This window comes from Danio rerio, chromosome 15 (genome assembly GCF_052040795.2).
Source record: "Danio rerio strain M-AB ecotype USA chromosome 15, GRCz13ab, whole genome shotgun sequence".
Classification (NCBI taxonomy): domain Eukaryota; kingdom Metazoa; phylum Chordata; class Actinopteri; order Cypriniformes; family Danionidae; genus Danio; species Danio rerio.
Window position 1 is genome coordinate 15822515 of NC_141035.1, and position 12389 is coordinate 15834903.

The 12389-nt window shown below is 35.4% G+C and overlaps 1 protein-coding gene across 4 annotated transcripts in view; it reads left to right on the forward strand.

Annotated features, from left to right (window-relative positions):
- The window catches only part of LOC147833617 (uncharacterized), a 185537-nt gene extending 173485 nt beyond the window's left edge, over nucleotides 1–12052 (forward strand). For 3 of the 4 annotated variants that reach the window (XR_015509107.1, XM_087283757.1, XM_087283758.1), the window contains 2 exons: nucleotides 7496–7687; nucleotides 11622–12052. Coding sequence is in view for 2 of the 4 variants with exons in the window: in XM_087283757.1 (XP_087139883.1) it covers nucleotides 7496–7687; nucleotides 11622–11675 (246 nt within the window). In the remaining 2 variants the exon portion in view is untranslated. The remainder of the gene's footprint in view (nucleotides 1–7495; nucleotides 7688–11621) is intronic. The other variant, XR_015509108.1, reaches the window with a different exon arrangement.
- The last annotated feature ends 337 nt before the right edge of the window (nucleotides 12053–12389 follow it).

The following is a 12389-nucleotide window of genomic DNA, read 5'->3' on the forward strand; positions in this document are numbered from 1 at the left end:
TAGCTACATGTTTATATAACTGTCATCTTCACTGTATGCATATTTATAACAAAACAGAGCCTATAACAAAACTGCCTACTTCAATTTTTATTAATATTCATTTAGCTAAATATTAGTTTTAATAATACAATATAGGAAATAAAGACAAACAATCAGTCAAATGTGCAGAATCAGTGTACGTGTTTACATTAATATATTAACAAATTTTTGCACTCAGCAATAACATGTTACCTGATTCAAAAGAGGGTTGTTAGATAGAGACAAGCTTAGGCTAATTAAATATCAAGTTTAACAACTGTAGTGAGTTGAGATGCAGCTTATCCTTGATGGACTGTTTGACATGCGCTGGTCTTGCCTGGGGAGGTCTGCTCAAAGCACCCGCTGACCGCCTGGTACTTAGATGTGTGCATATACTGCAGTGCATGCCAGAGTGTGTGTGTGGTTATGTGATGTTCGTTTTCAGTGGCATAGTGTGGATGGAGATCTTTTCAGAAATGCTTGATGAAATGCGGGTGTGGATGTGGATCGTCTTTATTCTAAAACGCCATTATAAAACTAAAACATATTAGTAAACTAGGCCTAAATCATTGTTTAAAACACTTCACATCTCCAGTATCCACAAATTACTTACTTTTTAATATGCCTGGTATCCCCTTTGACTTGAAATAAATCAAATTTCAGAGTTATTCAGTTACTAGAACAGTACTGCCACACCCAGTCTTCCTTGTGTGTTTTGTTTTTGTCATGTGACCTTTACTATGTGTTTCTTTGTTCCCGTTCCCACCATGTCAAAATATTCATCAGTGTCACCTGTGTTCATCTTCTGTATGTAATTGGTCTCATCATCCCCAGTTTATTTATAATCTCTGTGTTTAGTCATTAGTGGTCCGATATTTTCTCTTTGTTTGTTGCTTGTTTTCAACCCATGACTTTCCAGTTTTCTTCCTTGTAATTGTAATAAATATACGTGTTTTGATAATCTTGCGAGCCTGTGCCTTCCTCAAGTGAACCCGGGGCGTTACAAGTACGCTAAAATTAGATTGATTTATCAGAGCCAATACTCCACATGTGTGGTTTACCAGGTGGCGAACTAAACACAAACAGGGCACAACAGCCTGCAGCTAACCACAGTATTACTTTCTATTGATGGCTTAATCTTTTTCTCCTCTTTTTAGTTTTTTTTAAAAAGTTAGGTCAGATTTATTAACGCAGTGAGTCATCTGATTTTCATTGAGCAGGTGTAATATTCATAATAGTAATTATTTTAATTCTTTAACAGGTGCCGCTGTTTTGGGCCGAACGATAGTTACATCATCATTAACCTGCAGTCTGCATTTTGCTCATGGGGCTGCGAGAAAATAAATAAAAAGAGTAGAGCCGCTGCAAAATAATTAATTAAAAAATTTGTCTGGTAAAAAAAAATAAACAAATGAAAAAAGTGCGACTGCTGAAAGTGCAAGGAATTCTCCTGGTCCTCCCGAATGTGGGCCTAAATTGTCATGTTTTAACTTAACTGAAATTATAATTGCTGACTATATATTTGTGATATGTTGAGTCCTAACATGGAAGTAGTGTCATTACGTCATTGGCAATGGCATCATTATGTTGTGGCGTAAAGTTTTGGTTTGGGGAGAAGATCCGAACTTTCCATAGCTAATATTTAATGCTGAAAGTCCCTCTTGAGTGTTCCTACGGTATTTACAATTTTAGAAGTAATAATAAGGACATCAGATGCATTCACTAATAATTGTGTATATATTTTATTTATATACACATTTGAACTTCTTAAGAAAATGTTCCACATAATGTACAACACATGCACATGAGCTTATTCTTAAACCCATTCTTCTGTTATTAAATTTGGAGTGTTCTAAATAAGTGCCGGTATAACCAAGGTTAGTAATTTGCATAACAACCAAACCATCTCCATATTCCTCAAGCAGCACTTATCCAGAGAAAATTGCGAGAAGACACTTTATTAATTAATGGCCTTCACAGGAGGCAGTGGTTTGAATGAATGTGATACTATTCTGTCTGTAACCATTAGCTCCTCATTCTCATTGTCATCTGGGATCTGAAAATATCCTGCCCAAGAGGGTCCCAACAGTGATTCTGGTAGACAGTAAGAAGGGTTTAGATTTTATTCATTGGGGTTTAATTGCTTTTAAAAAATAATGTTTTTTAGTTGTTGTTTGAACGATAGCAGAGAATCCGCAGTCTGTACGAATGAGAAGATCATTCCACCAGCATGGAACATTGAATGAAAAGGCTTTGGAAATGGACTTTTAGCCTTTCTGTGATGGTAGCACAAGGCAGCGCTCACTCTCTAATCAGAGGCTCCTAGAGGGGATGTAGTCTGTGAGAGGGTGCAGTGCCAGTGGCTGTTCTGTACGCAAGCATCATTGAAGGTGAAGCATTAATCATTTTCAACAATCAAATTGGTTCCCAAAGGATAAAATTATGTTATTAGTTTCAGTTGTATGTGCCACGATAGGGCTAAAAAGGACAAACCTAACTTCTTCTAAAAAGCACTAAACTTCAACTTAACACTTAACATGTAGACTCTGTTTAGATAACACAATACATCCATCAAATGTGAAGCTTACATCTCAGCAGTTTCTGCTACCCGTAGTATACTGTGGGATCTTGTACAACTTGTAGTTTTTTGTACCATCTTATTGTCAAGTCAGGTCACCCATGAGGGAACCTTTGGACCTGATGAGGTGCACAACAAAGGTCATGGATCTTTGTATGATTACAGTTGAATCACTGAGGTGATATGTAATGGTTTGACAATGTTTTGGTTCCTTTTCTAGACTGCGATCAACTAGAGACTGCTGCTGTCTATGGCGGATGAGACAGCTCTTGAACTTCATTCAAAATAGCGTAATTTGTGTTCCGAAGATGCACGAAGGCCTCAGGGGTTTGGAACGACACGAGGCTGAGTAATTAATGACACAATTTTCATTTCTGGGTGAACTAATCCTTTAAACAAGAACAATGTAATCACAATGAACTTTTTTTTTAACTCATAGCGCCTAAAAAAAGTGTCACTCTACCTGTAGATTGTTGTAGTACCTGTGGGATGGTAAAATGTTGGGAGGGTAGAGAGTTTCATATGGATATATATGGAATTGTAGCACAAGCAGTGTGTAAGTTGTTGTTGTTTTTAGGCCAAACAAAATATGTTGTTGGCTTTGACTTACTATAGATTAAATAAGTATATTCAGACACCTTATTTTTGGGAAGACAGTGACTTAATCTTGCTTGTCTTTCTGGTTAGGAGAGAATAATGGTGACATTATAGTCTGATGTAGAGTTGTAATATCCCCATTTAAGGTCCTACTAAAACCATTTAGAGGTAGAGACAAAGAGGTACCTTCTTCTGAGGGCACTTCTCTTTGTAAGTATTTTAATTTTAAGAGTCACCTTTTATGTACTTTTTTTCTTCTTTCCCAATATCAGCTTTTTATATAGCATAACAAGATTCACTTTGTGTTTTATAATGGATGTTTACTCAAACAAGAGGTTGAATGCTATTGATGTTTGATAATGGCTTAGTGTAGGATCATGTCCGCTTTGAATTATGACGGTAATTATCCTGATGGTTGTGTTTGTGTTTTGGCTGTAGTGTTTTTGGTTCTGAAAAGCCAATTAATTTGAAGCAATCACCTGTGCTTCAATGTCTCATTGCCTTTGACTATAAATTACAGTAATCTAAATTGCGGTAATTTATTAATATACCAATATCCCTTCATTAGCTCTGAATGAATGGTGGCTCTTAAGAAAGAGCTTCGGTCTGAGGGGTGGGAAATGAACTACTTTGGCTATTTTTCACCTACAGTAAATGCTGCCATTTTTGCTTGGGGCACGACTAGAGCATTTTGCTTAATGTAATTAACTTGCTCATTTTGCTACTTTAAAAACTCACACTGTCACACGGGTTATGTATTAGGACAAACAAGACAATGTTGGGAATATTTAGTCTATGACTAAACCCACAAAAAAAGTTTGATCATGTTTTACTTTAATGAAATATTGATCATTGATAGCAAATTGGGATTGTTATAGAAGCTAATGAGAAACTATGGCTGTCAGGAGATCTGTGGGAGTGCATTACCTCCCTAATGACCTAGTTTTGACATTATTTAAAGTGTTCTCAATCCAATTGGCTCCATTCTCACTGGATAACCCCCGGTGTTCAAGCATCTGGCCTTACAGTGGTCTTGGTTACCCACCATGCTCACCAGTCTCTCATGTGTGCTAATTACGTTTCCCAGTGTTAAATAAATCATATGATCCTGATGAAATTTGTTTGATTTAATGGTGGCATATGGTTTAGTTGTTGAAGTGGAACCCATCAGCTATAGCAATGCAGGCAGCTAATGGCAATGTTGAGAGTTAATTGACTAGAAGCACTACAAAGATTGCAGCATAAATTACAGGCAAGAGAGTGAAACCTAGAACATTCTTATGACATGAATCAATTGAGAATCGTAGCCTCTTTTAATGAAACTGTTATTTGTTGTATTAGTTTGTTAATGATAGTAATGGAGATTTGTTCAGTTGCTCCTCAAGGGCAATCAAAAGAAAATCTCTATATTATCACCTTACAGCAGACTAAATCGGTTTTGTGATGTGCCAGGTACTGTGGTGAGTCGGCAAGTAGAGGCTGGGACTTGTGGAATGACACCAAGGCTACTTATTAGCATAAGGTCTGTAGAAGTCATCCAAACATGTTCTCTTTTACAGACAGCAGAGATGGATCTCTTGGGGCCTATTGAATAAACTTATAAACTGAGTTATGTGAGCGTAGAGAAGGGATATGTCCTGTTTGTATAACAGATGAAGCTATCAAGCTCAGTGAATTTGATGACTTGCAGTGCTTTTGAGTCCAGCTATTGTTAAACTGGAAATCACAGAAGCGATATGAATGAAGTGTTCACAAATTGGATGGATTCGGTCCAAGCGAGTTGGGTTGTTTCACCCCAAAATATTACAATTTTGTCATCATTTACACACTGTCATGAGATTTCCTCACATTTCTGTTTCTCCATTAAACGTCCATTTATCCAAGATTGATATTGTACAATCTCTTACAAACACTTTGAAGCATCACAGCATTTGGCTTTTTTTTGAAGGAACAGAAGCATTCTTAAAAAAAAGAAAAAGGATGCATTTGGATTCGTATAACTTTGGATAACATCAGGGAAAGTACATTTTAACAGAAATTAATTTATTGGGTGAACTAAACTTTAAAGGGCACCTGTTATACCCACTTTTCGTGATTTAAGATACGTCTTTTGTGTCTCCAGGATGTGTCTGTATATTTTAAGCTCACAAAACCCATCAGATTATTTATTATATCTTTCTAAATCTGGGAAATTTGAGCTGTTAGGACATTGTAGCTGTTTTTGTTGCCTGTGCCCTTAATGCAAATGAGCTGGTCCTCCCCGCCCACCGTTCCCATGTGCATGTCAGACCCATAGAGATTGCTCACTATTGCTCTGATGCATGTTGCTTTCATGTAGATAAACAGCACAGTGACAGACAAGAATGAAGCAGATCTCCCTTACTACAGTAAGAACTTTCCCGAAGGTTATTTGATGTATTTGTTGTGGAGTCAATTCAAGCCTTTCTGCAATGATTAATCACACACAATGTCATTATCAAGTTTGCACACATGTACGCACGCACACACATGGCTTTTGCAAGGCAAAGGTGACCGGATATATACACTGCTGTATGGACATCCATGCTGTTAATGTACAACATAATCCTGATTTATGTCCATGAACTGGGATTGAATTCATAATTGTTTTGACATGCGACTGTGGTAATGAATTACATAGTAATTTTGTAACTTTGTAACAAACATGCACTGTTTTTGAAAACATTTTAAACTTGTAAAACTCATTCTTGAGGTGCAGATGATGACAGAGAGCTAAATTTTATTTTAATCCCCGTTTCTTTGCACACATACTGTCTTGTTGATATGATTATACACATTACTATGGAGATTTGATAATGTGCTGCCTTAAATCTATTCGGTGGGAAGGATATCACACTCCATGTCATGATGCAGCTACAGAAAATAGTTTGTAAATGCTATGTTCTTGTAACATGTTTTGTTTTAGCATTGGTCTGACAGACCAATAAAACGTTGTGTAAATAGATATGTCTTGTTTTGGTCATAAAATAACATTATTAAAATACATTGTGACAATTTATGTCAGTTTTTTTTTCCGATATTTGCATGCTTTTAATCATTTTACTCACGTGACCTAGTGTTTTGGATCATACTTCAGTGCAGTGTGAAGAACACGTGCGTTTCCAAATCTCAACACTGTCAAAACATTAGTTTCACATCATCCGTCCCTACATGTATGACTTATTAAGCCTGCACTTGGATCCTAAACTTTGTTGTTTCTGATTCGTTCACAGATGTAACCCTGTTAATTGTAACTTTATGGCAATGTCTGACCTGAAACAGTGATGTGGGCATCTTGTTTCTGGCAAGAAAAAATGATATTTCAGCTGATTTGATTTGTTTAAATAAATAAGAATAATGTATTCATATTTAAACAAAAGTTGTATTTATACCATAACTGTAGTGTGTTGAGTGTGAGGTGGAACTCTCATATCTGGAATGTGTGTATTTTATGTAGGCCACTCTTTGTATAACCCGGAGTTACTTTTGGTTTGGCTATCTGTTTCTAATGAGTCTCCTGTTTTTTTTTACTGCTGAATAGTTCAGTAAAAAGAAAGAAAGAAGAAATGCCCGCATGTGTTTAGCGTTTTTCTTTATCGCAAACACAACAGTAATCTGGTAGTGCTTGCGCTGCTATGGGTTTTTCTTGGTTGATTATTTTGATCTCCTGATTGCAACAGAGAAATACTGGGAAATGTCTCTAGACTGATGGCATTTCATGCTGTTCAGCCTTATAATCTTAAAATATTAGCAAAATCACCTGTTTTTTCATCACTTTATACATTATGCAGGATAATCATTCAAATACTAGATCGAAAGTGATGTTGGTGAAGTAGCAACAGTTTTTGTTGCTCTGACGTCAACTGCGCATATGAATGTTTGGCAGAAGAAAGTTTTTCCTCATACAAAAGGGTTTTCAGACTCTGTTTGATTTTCGTTTTCATATAAACGGTTGCACTGTTGTATAATCAAAATATAACACTCATAGCAGTGCAATGTGGCTGTATATTGTCACTGGTGGGACACTAATGCACGCCTTCCACCAGTGCCATTATACGGCCATATCGCACTGCAACTCATCTGATATTGCTCGTATATGACCTTACTATGATGATGACAATGATAAATATGTCCCTATCATTTCAATTCATTTGCAACTTACTAACTTTAGTAAGTTAGTATCTTTAAAATATTAGACACAAGATACTGATTAATCTTAGGAAACTGTTATTTAATTCAAATGTGTACGTGTGGTAAAAACAAATATTTCTTTAAATTCCGTAGGAGGCACTGCTTGTGATAGAACCCTTCACCCTGGTGTGCGTCTCGGTCTGGAAACCACCTCAAATCTGCAACCCAGCACGACTCAGCTGGTGGATGGCAAATCAAAAGTGCAATCAAGCAAAAAAAAAAAAACAGAAGATGCTGCAGTCTTTTCCATACAGCAGGCCTGTGGAGATCATTGAAGAGGAGCAGGTAAGACTGAAAACTAGTGCTCTGCTCACCATTTACAGATTATATCTAGCTGTAGAGACCATGGGCTGGAGGTCATTCATACTCACTTTGTCACAAGCAGGCCCATTAATCTAAATCCCATCCTTGTTCAGGTTTGGGATTGTAGCGAGCTTGGTGTTTTTTTTCTTCTGTACTTTCGCTCAATGAAGGTTTAAAGATACTCATCCATCTGAAGCCCAGCACTGTAACTGTGCTATCAGTGGCTCTGAATTGCACTCGCTCTGATCCACCTTGGCAGAATAACAAAAAACTAAGATGAATAGCGATTACAATTCTGTATCACAGTGTAATGTTTTTTTTTTTTTTTTTTTTTTTTTTGAATGAGGGCATTTCAAGTTGTGAAGATAACTCCAATTTAGCTAAAAGCATAAACAGAAGTTAAAATACAATATTTTTGTAACCTAGTCGTTTTTTATGCTTTGTTCGCTGCTATCATGTCAGTAGCCCCTGCTGAAAAATGTGTTTTAACTTTTAAAAAGTCAATACAAAATGCACAAAGGACAATTCTAGTAGGTATAGAGCACAATTAGGCTTCAACACAAGCATACATTTCACCTTAAGGCACATTTGTATCCCAGGGGTTGATTTATGTTAAAATAATATTGAATGCCTCCACCCTACCCCCTTTATATTAAAGGGATTGTTTACCCAAACATTAAAATGTAGACACTACTTACGTGCCCTCAAGTGGTTTTAAACCTTTTTTGGGATTCTTTGTTCTGTTGAGCAATAAAGAAGATATCTTGAACAAAGCAAAAAACCTGTAACCACTGATTTCCACACTCAAAATAATGATTGCTGCTGCTTGTTCAAACTACCCATTTAAAATTAACTGAAACAGTACAATTCTTGTAATTTATTTGTCCAATTTGTTTTATGTTCAGTTCATTTATATTTGTAAATCATTAAGTTAAGTTAAAATATTTTGTGTTGGGACAACATGAAGTAATTGTGTTGGTCCAACTAACACCTAATCCTGGGTGGGGGATTTGTAGTTTCCAGCATGCTTTGCATGAGATTGTATTAACGGTGGGAAATGTTGACAATAAAAGTAATCTTGGGTGTTTAAAGTAAACAGAAGTGTAGTTTGAAGATTTAGAAAATTTGCATGTAATACTTTGAATTTTAAGATTACCACCTTGCAGAAGCACCCATGTTTTGGGTGTTGGCAGCTTAATTAGCAAAAATGCAGATTGTTGCTTTGTTCAGTGAGCAATGACTGTCCTAAAATTAGTTCTGAGATTAATCTCTATTAGTTGTATATGTAACCCATGAAATATGCTTAAAAATAAATATGCTTAGGGTGCTTTCACACCTACACTTTTGTTTCAGAACGTGTCTCGATTGACCAGTTAGCGAGGATCGTTTGGCATATGTGAACAGGGCAATCGCGCCCTGTTCAGCGCCAAAGTAATTGCTCCGAGATCGATTGAATGAGGTGGTCTCGGCTCGATTGAAACGAACCCTGGAGCGGTTCGATTACAGTGAGAAAGCGATCCGATCTGAGCGCGGTTTTATCACAGTGTTTTATGGATATGTAATAGGCATACGGCTATATGAAGAGAGAAATATGAGCATGGCGGGAAGTTTCGCGAGTCTCCGGATGCCCGCAAACGAGTGATGATCTCCCGGTAATCTCGCGTCTCCCTCCCGGTCCTCAAATAGGCTACGTCGCGCACCCTTCTCAACCCTCCCCACCGCATCTCTCCTCAGACACATCGCGCGCGCACCCTGTCAATCACCATCAAACCACCCCCTCTCCTGACAGCTTAGCGGGACACTGCAAAATAAACCCTGACACTCTGACTAATGTAAGGAGAGTTTACTCGCACATGACTTGTTTTAGCTCTTTTGGTCCGATTAGAAACTTTGCAATGTGAAAGCGAACCGCTCCAAGAGCAAAGAGCAACAATGTAACATTTGTAATCTCTGTTTCGAAACAACTGAATCGATTCACAGGTGTGAAAGCACCCTTAGTTCATTTAGGATAAGTTCAAGAGACTTTGAAATATGCAACACATGATATTGTCAAGTTAAATAAAAATACAAATGTATTAATGTAACTTGCATAATAGGCAAAACAATTATAATGATAGTCTGAGGTTACTCTGTTCTTCAAAATATCTTCTTTGTGTTCAACAGTAGAAAGTCAAACAGGTTTGGGACAAGTAAAGGGAGAGTAAATGAATGCATTATTTCAACTACCCCTTTTAGCGTCCTTTTAAGTTGTCACTTTTATTTTACAGTACTATATATATATATATATATATATATATATATATATATATATATATATATATATATATATATAATAGCTATTGTTTTAAAAGCATCTTCACAATAATAAACAGAGCAGAAACTATCAATGATTTTTCAAAGATTAAAAAAAATTAGGCAACCTCGCAAGTCATGCTTATTGAAAAAAAATAAAAAAACATGCCTTCTCACTTTTGTTTTTGTTTTGTTGCAGAACCTTAGCTATACACTTAATTTTTTTTGCAGATGTAAGCTGAAATGAACACTATACAGTATATGCACTGTTTTATTGGTCTATATTGTTCCATTGTGTTAACACGTTTTAATGTGTTTCATGCAAATGTTAATAATTAAATTATGGTAGGGCAGATAAATAAACACTTATTGCAAGATGCTTTCCACAATATCTTGACCACAAAAAACTTTTACTGAAGTGTGTGATTTGTAAACTAAAAATGTGTTTGGCAAATGCGCTTGACAGATTTAATAGCTTAAAAATGTAATTTTCACTATAGTTGTAATGAGTCAGAGACTACGGAGATGAGAATCCAAGTGCAGTTTTATTTAATAATAATAAGTCAGCCAGGCAAAGGTCAACCACAAGTGCAAACGGGTATATGGAAGACATCCAAAAGGTGTAGTCGAGAAACAGGTGAAAGATCAATACAGACAGCAGGCAGGATAAACTCAGAACAAAGCTAGAATAAGGAAACATGGCAAAATACGCTTGTCCATCTCCCGTGTGTTGTATGTGTATGTATATATATATATATATATATATATATATATATATATATATATATATATATATATATATATATATATATATATATATATATTAGTGCTGTCAAAAAAACGAATTATTCTCACTTTTTTTTGGAAAATTAATCACGATTAATCACATTTAAATGACTGAAACTTGTAATTTTGGCTATTCAAATGTAAAATTAATATCAACGCAAGAAAAAAAACTGTTTAAATTCAAAATATAATTGTTTATTAGAATTTGTGTTTAAATTGTAACACAGATTTCTTCATGTAAAAAATATACAGCCATATTTATTACAGAAATTAAAACAGGCATGTTAATTCCATGTGAATTTTAAAACAATCAACGCCAATAAAGAAAAAAAATAATAATATATATATATATATATATATATATATATTTATATATAAATATATATATACATATATATATATATATATATATATATATATATATATATATATATATATATATATATATATATATATATATTTCCAAGTTGGACTCATCCACATCCACCAAAACACTTGTGTCTTTTGTAAATGATAGACACACACAGATGCACATAGCTTAAAAGTCACCATGACTAGACAAAAAAAAAAAAAAAAAAGCATTTGATCAGAACAGCTGGACTACTCAAATCGAAGCAACTCATTTTCTGGAACAGCGGCGTATATAGATCTTACTTCTTGTGGAATTTAAATAAATTCCTGTTGATATTGGTGTGCAACAGTAGCACAGCAGCATTTGTAATTATAATAAAGCTTCGAGCTGCTGAGGTAATTGGCTGTTTAAATGAGGTAGGTAAACCCTAATGTGCGGCCGATTTGGTAAAGCTGATTTTATTGATTTTGTTGTTTGTTTTCATAGACTACAATGCCCTTGCCTCTTGATGTGGCCTCTCAGGGGAAAAATTGCAGGTAAACTAAGCTGGAAACATTGCCAACAAATCTCTTCGCTTGTCTCTCGCTCCGTCTTTCCCTGTAGCTGGCAGATTAGAATAGCTGATCAAATCCATGAGCATGGCGTCTCCGGCGGGACACGGTGTGCAAATCTGCTGCACATCACTTCTAACATACTTCACATTTGGAAGAAACAGGACATCCTTCTCAGATTCAGAGACAATGTCTAAAGTGTAAATGTGTTAGTATGTGTGTATAAAGCCATACAATTCCTGGCTTAAATTTGCAGTTGTAAGCCGGAAATTGTAAGGAATTATGACTAAAGCTTTGTCAAAGAGCTTAATGTGGTATTTATAATGTGAAAATATAAATAAATGCTTGCACTTTATGGTTTCTAAAGTCCTATTTGTCATTCGCTTTTTAGAACAAATCTGTTTTCCTCTGAATTATCACAAAACTCTAGTCTGTTTTCTGTTTGATTATGTTACAAACTTATTTTATCTGGTCCTTCACTAACTTGCTCCTAAAACAATTTAATTAAAACGTGGACAAATTAGTGTCTAATAAAGTTTAGGGTAGACATTTTTTATACATCTTTTTAAACTACAAAAAAATATATATATATTTTTTCAACATGTTTTTGGAAATTGTAAGGATTTATAGAGCAAATATTTGTTGACGAGCTCAATGTGATACCTATTTATTATTTACTCAGTAATAACAAGTATGCAAAATT